General features: G+C 32.0%; 2 protein-coding genes across 2 annotated transcripts in view; one reads left to right on the top strand and one right to left on the bottom strand.

Moving 5' to 3' along the window:
- LOC111623309 (protein SREK1IP1-like) overlaps positions 1–12274 on the bottom strand; it is a 32519-nt gene that overhangs the window by 16670 nt on the left and 3575 nt on the right. Inside the window, exon 2 of the mRNA XM_023365838.1 lies at positions 1332–1484. Within this exon, the coding sequence (XP_023221606.1) occupies positions 1332–1350 (19 nt within the window). The 5' untranslated portion in view covers positions 1351–1484. The remainder of the gene's footprint in view (positions 1–1331; positions 1485–12274) is intronic.
- The window catches only part of LOC111623287 (dnaJ homolog subfamily C member 25 homolog), a 47470-nt gene continuing 44493 nt past the window's right edge, over positions 9298–12274 (top strand). The window contains exon 1 of the mRNA XM_023365808.1: positions 9298–9442. Coding sequence (XP_023221576.1) covers positions 9343–9442 — 100 coding nt within the window. The 5' untranslated portion in view covers positions 9298–9342. The remainder of the gene's footprint in view (positions 9443–12274) is intronic.

Below are 12274 nucleotides of genomic sequence, written 5' to 3'. Positions count from 1 at the left end.
CCTATATAATTATGAAACAAGTAATTCATTTTACATAACAAGTAAATAATGATTTGTTCAAACAGTTTTCACAATCTTGTATGGAAAACACAATTAAAATAATTTAAATTATTATGGAATGTTTAAAATAAATCTATATTAGTATATTTCCTATACAATATATGTTGTGGATGACTGGATGAAGATATAGCATCTAAAATTGAAATTTATGTCAAAAACCATTAAAATGATATTTTAGACTGAATTAGATTTAGATTGTGCTGTTTTAATCTGCATAAAAGATTTTCCATTTAAGTAGATTTGCATGGACACAGTTTTATAAACAAAATTTATTCTAAAATACTTGTTCCAAATCAGTACATTTTAACACAAATTCTTTAATATAATACCAAATACAGATAAATACAGTTCTTTATTCACAATTAGAAATTTACTCCGAAAAAAATATAAATAATACCAAGTCCAAAGTGTATACATTATATGGGTCACAGGATCCAAAATAACAGCCTACATTTTATCAAATTAACATATTACGACACACAGATTACACCAGCAACTGTACCAAAACCGTAATGCAGCCATACAACAACAGCAATATAAAGGTTTATCGTTCGACATACACACAAAAACCGTCAAAGTTCGGGGCTAAAGAGCGAACGTTAAAGAATCTAGTGCATCGTAAGCAATAATGCATCCTATCGAACCATCAGATCCCAAGTATATCATGATAATTATACTTACTCATTTCTGTAAAATTTCAATTGGCAATTAAGATATTAAACTTAATTGCCATTTACTCATGCTTAAGGGCCGTCCACAAATGACATCCACACTGGGAGGGAAGGATTACGACAAAGTCGGACCAGGGGAGAGGTTAAACGTCAACGGACGTCCGTTTTATTTCATTAAATTTTACACAGTTTATGCATTTTATTATTCATAAGTGATAAAGATTTAAAAGGGGGTTGAATTTTGATGTTCGAAGGAGGTTACGGAAACTCGGACATCCCCTTATTATTATGAAAACAATTATATTATACAGCTTAATGACATGAAAAATTATTATTATTATATTTAAAATAAATATTATAAACAAACATGTAACAATCCAGATTCTATTTATAAACATAGTTTGACGTACAGAAATCATCCACTTCTCATTTACTTAATTGTTTTTATTTTAAATTATATTTAAAAAGTAAATTTCAATTAAAATGCCATAAAATAGTGTCAATTTCTCCAGCAAATGAATGTTTTCAACAAAAATAAAAAAAAAAGAAAGAAAGAAATTACTAAATAAGGATAATACTTGTATCAATTGTCTCACTTACCTTTCAAACTGCTTTCCATTTTGTTCACGATCGATAACCAACTTTCAAATAGAATATCAAAACGATTTCATATATTTATTCGCTTGTAAAAGTTTGTCTTCACATCTTCCTTTTCTTCGTTAAAAACAATAATTACTTCCTTTCAAATTCCCCCTAGTGGCATAAAACAAATATTAAGTAAATTTTATAAATTCTAGATAATTTTAATCACTTATTTTAAAAATGGTTTTAATTTATTTAGTACTGAATTATTTTTAAATAAAATAAATTTAATATAAACACGTTTATTTTTTTATAATTTCAAATTTTAAACTTGTAGTATTCGCTCTGACACCCATAGTTGCCAGATTGGGCTACAAGGAGCGGATTGGGTTACTTTTTAAGTGCCCTCGCTACAAGAATTTTAAATTGGGCGACACGCTACTTTTTGGGCTAGTGATAATTATCTTCAGGCTACAAATCTTAAAAATACGCTACTTTTTTATTTTTGTATATAAAATCGCAAAACATTTATTGTATTATACAAAACTAATAAAGTTTTATTTANGACAACAGTTGTAAGAAATCGCTTTAAAATTATCATTCATATTACTAAAAAAAACAAAAATAAATTTTATAACTAAAATTATCTATGGGGGGACATGATGATTTTAGAAATGTTAAAGTGGGGCATGGCCTAAAAAAGTTTGGGAAACACTGATTTAGACAGACTTAGGCCTTAATATTAAAATAATAAACGCTTTATAAAAATTTCTTTATACACTATATTCCGAGTAAACACTCTATTGTCTTTTAAAAGATTTTCTCACTTGTCTTCCTTTATTAATAGACACTTTAATATTGTTTTGATGATTGAAGTTTCTGCAGCCCTACAGTCATTATCAATCTATTTTGCTCAAGTCAAGCTTGACATTATGATGCTGTTTCTGAAGTCCTTGACAAAGTCATTCTTACTCAATGTTGTTCAAGTTGAACTTCACAGCTTTCAGGATCTCAGTTGTTCTTATTCTTTTAAATCAGGGGTTGCAAACTGGTGGCCTGCAGGCCTGATACAGCCCATTACCATTAAGGCTTCATATCTGGCCTGTGGCCTTGATAATTTCTTTTTTAAAAATTAATGTTTCTAACATCTTTTGGGTATAAAAACAATAAAAAATTATACTTCAGAAGTTAATTTAGTATCAAAAACGTAAAATATTTGAGTAGCCCAAGATATAGCCAAAGATTGCAGCGCCACAGCACTAGCGAAAATTTAAATTTGCCCACTGGAATTCTTTCGGATAATCGATGCTCTACTGTATATGTATATTACCAACTTATTTCATTAGTAAAAGTGCATAGTTGCAAAATAATTCATTTTTATTGTTTGGGCTACAAACAGTTCAAATCCGCTACTTTTGGAGCACAACCACGCCAAGGTCTTATAATCTAAGACCTTGCAACCACGCTACTTTACATCTTTAGATCTGGCAACGCTGCTGACACCTAGCGGTATTAGCGCAAACTGCGTAGTGGCGGCTGCTATGGGTATAAAGTCTGTTGTCTGTTAGAATTAGGAAGTGTTCAACCTACAGTGGTAAATAATAAGTATTATTGTGAATTTGGATGTAAGTCTAAAGGTTTCCCAAAAAATAATTTAACTTTAAAATAAATTGAAAGAAGTGTGTATATTAAATAAATAAAAAGTAAATAAATGTTAACTAAACTGTGATTGGTTAAAATTAACTGTCTTTTGCTAAGTGGACTTATCGAATGTCCCGTGTATCGCTCTCGTTGAGTTATCGGAAGAGTTCAGAATAGGTCCCCTGGTATCGTTACGTTTTTCACAGACAGGTAAGATCCTCCCGTAACCGGATTTTGTAGCCAAATCAGAAATCGAAATGCAATTTTACATTATTTTCGATTAAATTAAACTTATATAAAAATATTAATGACCGAAAATCAATAAATGCATTACGTAAAATTTCATTTTCAGAATCTACATGTGCATAGATTATTATTTATACATGTAGATAAATATATAGTTTAACACAAAATTATTGCATAATGTTTATCAACTTGGACCACCAATGATGTTTAAAATAAGCTACAATTTGTATATACTGTAGTTGTTTACACTGACAATTGTAAAATTTGAACACAATATAGAACTTTCAATGTAAAGACATTGTTTTACCTCTTCACTAATGATTTCTTATTCATTCCTATCTCTAGTAGTACTCACAGAGATCATTAACAGGACTGTTTATATGGGGTTTCTTTTCTGTACAGTACAGTACATAAGACATCTTACGAGTGTAAACGAAGTACTGACTGACGCACTGACTTCTGATCTAGATAGCCGGAATTCTGCAGCAATTTCCTGGAGTAAGCAACAAAATATTAATTGTCGCTCTTGAACCCACTCAGCCTTTATTGTAATGAGTACAGTACAGTACAGTACAGTACAGTGCCTTCTCAGCAGTAAAAACAGCTGGAAGACTATGCGACAGACTGAACAGCGACAACCAGCATAATTTTCAGTTTCGATACCTGATGCCGATACTGGCCGGTATCGATACTTTAAAAGGGACATCCCTAGTCCTGGATATGTCAGCCCCCTCTCTCATCATCCGGCTACCTTGTTGTGGGCCTGTCTGAACCCATGATGGGCATACAAGGCCAACAAAACTTAAACTTTGTTATGGGGGTTCAGGGAATGGAATGGATCTGTTTTGCTCCTTATAAGCACTCTTTTTTCTTTTTCTTTTTTTTTTTTTTCTTTTTTGAACAAATGAAATACGTAGAATGTTTAGTTATTAACGAACAAGCGGATAAACTTGCTAAGAGTCATCCTCATAACTCTACCATAACTCAGCTTATCACCTCCGAAGACCTCATCAGTCCCATACATGCTGACAACAGAAAACACATGAATCGTAAATGGGAGAATTATCCAAAACACGCTCAATTTCTTTGGTTCGCTAACCTTTCCGGTATCACCGAAACAAAAGACAGTTCGTTAACACGATCCTTATCAGTCGCGCTAGAACTATCTCCCTATTAACTGATCATTTCCTACATTAATTTAAACTCAGCATCACGGACCTCCGTAAATACTGTCCAAATCAACAAGACACTACCATCCACCGCCTCGACGATTGCACAAAATTTGACAATATAGAAAGAAAAATCTTATCCAACAACAGCCTTACAAGTAACCACTTTTACAAAATTAGTGAGTGACTGAAATTAACCCCTACAGACATATCTGATTACATGTTTCAATGAATACAAATAATATACACCTACTAATCACGTCATACAATAGTTTCTCCACACTTCACTACGGGGCGCCATAGCAGTTCTCTCCCAAAGTGAAGACAAGACACATTAAGAACATGTAAGATATAGTATTTAGTGTATAGTGTGAGAGCAGCGAGCAAGATAAAAACGCACAATCCAAATTAGATGAATGAGACACAATAAAGTTTTATTTACTCGCTTTTTAGGATACAGGTTCTCAGGATACCACTATGCTAACCCACGGATACTCCACATAAATTTTCAACCCGACAAAGATTGCACGCGCGTCGTTCCTTATCCGCTCACTTAAAACTATCTTAATTAATACTATAATTCTATTACTACTTAAACTTAATATATATATATAGCCGGCTTACTCGAAGATTTATAAGATGAAAGTAAAGAATAAGGAAAGAGGGTACCCAAAACTTGATGGATGCGGTTTCTCAATGATCGGGGGACTGGTAAGCTCCGTTTCTTGTTTCACGTAGAGATGTTAATCCAAAGGGATGATCCTTCTGGCTCCCTTCGGTTGAGTTCCTTTTCCTTATACGTTCCACGGGTCTCTTTTTCACAATACGATGCAAAACCTTCCGGGGAGACGTCTTATCGCTCTCCACGTTCCAAAGTTCTCTCCCTTTCACCCTCACACGCTAAACTTGCCGGGGAGACTTCTCTTTTCGCTCTCCACCTCCCGTTCCTTCCTACCCCGTCTCCTCCCTTTTCTCCCTCTCCCGTTCTCCCCTCCGAGTCTCTCGATCGCTCCCTCCCCTCCGAGCTACATTTCTTTCGTTGCTTCTCGGGTTAGCCCAACCGCATACCCAAGTCAAGGAAAAGAAAAACGAGAACATTCCAGGAAGAGTAAACAAATAGGACAGACAGAGGTGAAGCGGGAAATATACAAGAAAAAATGACACAATTATATACGAAATATATGATTAAATATGGCATGTAGCCACAATAGTAAATTGTAAAAAAACTTGTTCTACTTGCATTCGGCATTTTAAATTTATTTGTAAATTTCCCACTATATTTCGTTGAAATCTCCAATTGTTTTATTTTTGAACTACGTGTTGGTAGATAATACTTACAATTTTTCTCTTTTCAAACATTTCTTCATTACTCATCTTTAATCATCTCTAATGATGAGGATTAATCCTTCTCCCCATACCCCCACCACTATTCTAACTCTCTTTACTCACAGGGTAAATAATTATCTTGTTTTTATTAACTGTTTTTAAATGTTCGTATAGCTCATGTTTATTTCAATGTTTAATATTAAATGTGTTTCGGGTCTTTATTTACAATTTTGGTGACGTTTTTTACGGCCAGAAACATGCCGCAGGAATATAAAGTTTGTTTATGTCAATTAGCTATAGTAATATTGGTTTTATTATACGTCATCGCTCATAACATCGCAGTTTCCACAAACCTATCGACAACATTAAGTGAGAACTTATCGTATTTAATTGGTTTTAATTCGTTACTTCCTCAATTTTAGTAGATATACAATTATTGTAACTATATATTTCTCACTTATTCAATATTTCAATTTAAAAAATATGTCTCCATTATTAACAATTTCTTTAAATTAAATACTTAAATTTTGGAATTAACTCGCAGAAAATCGAATTATTTCATAAAACCTATACATTTAAAATACAGTGGAACAGAAAAATGAAAGGTTCAATATGGGCTTTTTTGCAAAATGAAGAAATTCTTGTTGTATAAAATATAATAGAATTTGTACATAGAGCAATTTTGATTGTAATTCTAACGATCAATAACAAAGAATACATATATCAGAAAAACATTCGGCAAAACTAATTACATTTTTGAATTGAAATTGCCAAATAATGGGAAAAATTATAGGTTTCATAGGCATCACTCTCCAAACAATGATGGCCGGATGGTCGAGCGGTCAAGGTGGCAACCTACCGCTCTGAGGATCTGTTATCGAATTCGGACGGGTTGAAAAATCCCCAGGAATTTTTTGGGGATAGTCCGTCCGGATATATATATATAAAGGACTTCCAAAAATAGTTACTAGATTTTTTCTACCAAAATATCGACGATTTTGTTAACAACCACAGTATTACGTTGTCAACACATTGCATTTGATGTAGTTTTCGTTTTTCGTCTTTTTTCGTGCTAATGAATTTTTTTACATAACAAAAATGGCATTCAAGAAGTTTCTTTTAAGTTGATTTTTTATTGAATTATAAATTTGTTAATAATACTTTTAAAAAATATCATATCATTTTTAATATACTTTGAATAATTCACAAAAAAATAAAAAATTCGTAATGAAAAAATGGAGATTTTTAAAACAATCAAATTGCCCAAAGAGAATGTAGAATGTAATTGTATTCATAATGTTCAGTCAATTTAATAAATTACTCAATATTTATCAGGCTCCGCGGCCATTTATTCATTATTCATAATGGACCAAGTAATTAATAGGGCATAAATAATTACTTGGTCCTTAACCTATATATGTCAGAATAATATGATCTATCTCGAAAGTGTGTCAGTGTATCTAATTAGCTAATGTTTTAGCGTTTCCAACTGGTTCCTTCGCGAATTGTTTGGGAGTGATCCGTCTCAAATTCGTTGGATTTTGTTTCACCATCCGGCTGGCCGTATTCTGGGCCTGGCCAAACCCATGATAGGTATGGGACAAGTCAGTAACGTATAAATTTTGATACTCGTTACTCAATATTGTTATTCGTCAACCGTTTTAGTAACATTTAATGAATACTTAATTTTTTGTACTTGAATTATTATAATGGTATTCTCTTTTAATCTTAACTTTCCTTTATCTTGCTGAGAAATTTCTAATTACACATTTTTCTATTTACTTTTAATAATTATAATCAAACTAATGTATCAATATTGCTAATGAGAGGACCCTAAAACGCCCCGAAACTACGAAAAATTATAAAAGAATTTTATGTTTTAATTATGTAAGACAGTGATAAAAAGACGTAAAAAAATTACGACCATATAAGGAAATGTTCGATCTAATAACAAAAGAAAAAAGAGTAATTCTCATATTGTAACAATAGAATAATGAAGTCCTAAGATCAACCACCTTCGATTGGGATCGAATTGACAGTCGATTTTGACTCATCCCGCGATCTAGGTTCCAATCTCGTTACATTTAGTAACGAGTGACGACCAATTAGAAAGCGGAGATGAGTAGAAACAACCAATCGGAGTGGTTGATCTGGAACCCAAAAAGTTATAAAAATCAGAATTTCAAGGACACGGAGAGCTTCTCTTTATTGCTTCCTATTGTGTCACACCTTCCTTGGAAGAATTATCTTCATCCTCAACTAAAAATAGGACCAAACATTCCCTCTTGGACTTCCTACAACTATGTCCCGGTGCCGTCGACTCCCAGAAGAACATCGAGGGACTTTCTGACTTTCGCTCTCAGTTAGAAAATGGAATATGAAGATCTATTCTCTGCCGACAGATCGAAAAATATTGTTATTGTAAGCTATATTTTTAAGTTACATAAATTTCTTTCCGATTTATTGTAACTAAAGAGTTGTCTCTGCCCAACGCTCCCAGAACTGCTCGGATATCCTGTTATTACGCGCGGATCGGCAACCTCACATTAATATTGTATTTCGATTTTGAAAGTAGAATGCAGATTAAAAAAAAAAAGAGAGAGAGAGAGAATGGGTGAAACGAAATATATGAATTACAGTGAGAAAGTCTGCAAACGTCTTTAATATAATTTTTTAATGTGTAATATATTAATGTGTATTTTTTTAAATTACACAGTATCAGGTTAACCATTAAGGAATTCGTTCCATCGAAAAGTGCTTTTTTGGTTGTGTTTTATTTGATGGGATAAGGCGATAAAACACAAGATCCACCTGCCAGAGAGGGATGCCATTCTAGGTGAATTTTCTATGGAAAACTGGCCTTATCTAGTTGTTCGACATGTGAAAAAAATTAAGGAAACCCTACACGGCCAACCCGTTAATCCTGCTACTGCAATTTTACAACCCGACCAAGATTCGTAAAACGAACTGTAAATTTTCTACAAAAAATAGAATGTTTGCTGCCGTATTACTTGTTTTCTTTTATCCATAATCATTGCACGAATTCTACTTGGCGATTGGAACAAGTTTCAAATGATTAATAAATTTGACGTATTTCCGCAAACTTTTACGGATCTTGAGCACAGTTTACATAATTTATCTGTATTTATTTATTTATTCATTCATTTTCAGTAAAAAAAAGTCCTATTAACGATTGGATCGAATTCTTAAGTTTTTCATTTGTTCTACTACGATTCGCCGCCGTTACCATTTTATTCTCATCCAATGCTAAATCTACAGTTTCCGAGATACCAATTACCACGCGCTTTTAAATTAACTCGAAAGAATTTTTAAGCAATTTGCCGTTTTAAATTTACAATTGAACACTAATCAAAAAACAGAATTAATCGACCAAAAAAAATTAATCGATTAATCGAGTGTCGAACGATTAATTACGCGTCACCAGAGGTTACTTTTCATTCTATTTAACACGAGTAGAGAAAACATTAAAATATTATTATTTTCCTTTAATGTTATCATTATATAAAATTAATAAATTAAAATTATTTTTATATATGTATTTTTAATTTTAAAAAAAATTCAAAAATTTGAGCAAAAATAAACATCTGTCAGGTGGCGATTGTGATCATCTGAAAGGCAGTTTTAAAATGTGGTTGAATGTTTTGCTGATCGGAATATGTAGTTGTTTCTCTTTAGCAGAAGGTTTTATAGAAGGTTTATATTGTGGTCAACGGGATTGTTACGAAGGTTCGAATCTTTATTTTTACGCTTTTGATGATTAGAATAATTTATTGCCTTATTTCCTATATTACTTAAGGGTTACGAGGATAAAAGTGGAGGATCTCTAATGATTAATTATAATATGAATATCTGATTGCGAAATAATTATAGTTTTCTATATTAAATTATTATTGGTTTGTACTCAAATGTTCATTCATCTCCGTCATTATTTTCCGGTTCGAGAGTAATAAAACCAGCTCCACGTGGTGCTATGGAAAGCAAAACATTGCCTGTTATTTTGGAGATTATTTTTAATCAACAGCTTACGTCTTTCTAGTTATATAATTATTCAAGAAATACTTTATATAAAATATTCATCTTAATTATTTATATATATATAATCAAATGGTTTTTTCTTTATATGTCTTTAATGAACTGACATATTTATTAATAAACTAATAATTAATTCAATTTTTCACACTAGTCAATACATGTCATCTAAAATAAATGCTGAATTGGAATAATAAGTAAATATGAAACTTTAAATAATGTGTTTTTGATATTTTCAACATATATTATAGGATAATGGCACTGGTAGTTGACAATTTAAAGCTGTTTTAGTCTCTGATTCTTTTTATTATGATGTCTAGTAATATGAAAAAACAAAATTTATATATGAAAACAAAGTTTGTTCTATATTTGTCATGGAAAAAACAACAGTTTTTATTAGATCTTTTTTACATTATAAAAAAAAATTTAATCATGTACTGTTTACCCAGTAGTCGACCGGTGAGTTTTGCAATTGTTTATGGTGGTCCACAATTGGATTTTTCTTTGTCGAGAGCCCAACAAATGTGGCGAACGTGAAAGGATAAGTGAGCTCAATAATAGGCATTTTATAGAAAATGCACCTGAAACATGGAATTCTTATGTTCTAAAGATCTGACAATGTCCATTATGTGGTGGACTACCAGAAGGGATGTTGGGCAATAATTTTTCCCATCACTGTGAGTGAGATGTCCTGTTGTTCTTAAATGTCATTGAGAATGGGGTTGTCTTATGATGCTTTGTGTGAAGATGGCTTGATGAACTAATTATGCATAGATTTCGGCTTATGGGGTCAACTACTGGAAGCAGTTGGCAATAAGAGCCTCCACTGTATATAAAAATCATTTTTCTGATATCTGTCAATGTAAAACAGCAGAATGTTTAATTTTGAACATAAGTATAGCAATATTATTAAAATTAATTTAATAATTATAACTTTAGTTCAATATTATTTTAGATGACATGTATTTGTATGCATGAAAATATTGAAAAATTATTAGTTTATTAATGAATATGTCAGTTTATTAATTAAAACTATATGAAACTAGCTGTTACCCGCGACTTCGCCCACAGTGGTTTTGCAAGCAAACCCCACTTATATTCAGTAGTTCAACAATCATAGTAATTGTTATATAACACCTACCGCTGAAAATAATGATAATTGCCGAAAATCAAACTAACTATTTTCAATTTGATCAATCGTTCTATAATCGAACCAATATGCAATAACAAATTTGAATTTAAAACAGTTCGTTGGTTAAAAAATCAAAATAGATAAAAATGTTTATAACAATGTCTGAAATGTTATCAATTTAATACACCTAAGTACTCAATGAAGACTAAACGTAGTTGAAAGCAAAAAAGCTCATCTAAAATAGTACAGTAGAAACCGTTCTTCCAGTTAAGCCTTAATCATCTCCCTCTCCCCCGCGGGGAATTTCAAAAAATTCCTTCTTAGTGTGCATTCCCATGGTCTACCCAACTAAAACGAAAATAAAAACAAAAAATTGCATCTAAAATAGTACAGTAGAAGTCGTTCTTCTGGTTAAGCCTTAATGCTCTCCCTCTCCCCGCACGGGAGAATTTCGAAAAATCCCTTCTTAGTGTGCGTTTCATGACGTACCCTAACTCTGTACCAAATTTCACCTCTAGGTTCAGTGGTTTGCTCTGGGCGATGATGAATCAGTCAGTTAGGACAAGCAATTTTATATATTTAGATAAGCATATCCATTTTTTATTGTTATTTTAGTCTATTAATTGTCTTAATGTGATTTTAATCATTAAGAATATCTATTGATTATACTAGGTGGAAACATGAAGTTCCTTTATATGTAAACAAACATCACAAAATCTGATAAATTTGTAAAGCCAAACATTCGGCTACTTTAACATGAATGTATTTAATTAATTAATATAATTGTGGAAATTGTTTGGAAACAATTTAGTGGTTATTTGGCTTAAGTTCCTTTATTAAGTTATTTGAATAAGACATTCCTCTTATTAAAATCTGAATAAAATGTTAAATTTGTTAAAATGCAATTGTGCAAATTGATTGACAACAACAGACATTCAAGGTCAAATTTACAATACGTTAACATAGTAAACTTGCTTCCTGGTTGCTATAGCTTACTGCTCTTGTACTCTATTGGATTTTAGACTTTGAGGGTGGAATTTTTCTTACCATGGGGATTTCCATTGTTGACAGCTTCCTTGTTGAAGCATATAGGGTAGTGAATGAAGTGAAAAGATATGCTGCAGAGAATCCTAAATGTAGATTAGGTACAAGAGATCATGTTCGCTTTATAACTGAACAGATAACAAAGGTGATTAACCGAGTTGAAAATGTGCAGAAAAATAATTGTTTACCTGATAGTCTTGGCAAAGACTTAGTAATAGATAACTAAAGAGGATAGCTCCTAGAAAGCTTTTACTAGAAACTACACTAGATGCCATTTTAAGGAGCAAGAGAATGTTAGTACTAGAGATGAACTCCTAAAAGATATCCATATCACGAGTGAAACATCATTAGCT

The sequence above is a fragment of the Centruroides sculpturatus genome, unplaced genomic scaffold, assembly GCF_000671375.1.
Source record: "Centruroides sculpturatus isolate CEXI.00-Female unplaced genomic scaffold, Cexi_2.0 scaffold123, whole genome shotgun sequence".
Classification (NCBI taxonomy): Eukaryota; Metazoa; Arthropoda; class Arachnida; order Scorpiones; family Buthidae; genus Centruroides; species Centruroides sculpturatus.
Note: the sequence above shows the minus strand (reverse complement) of the source record. Positions and strands in the feature narration are given on the sequence as shown.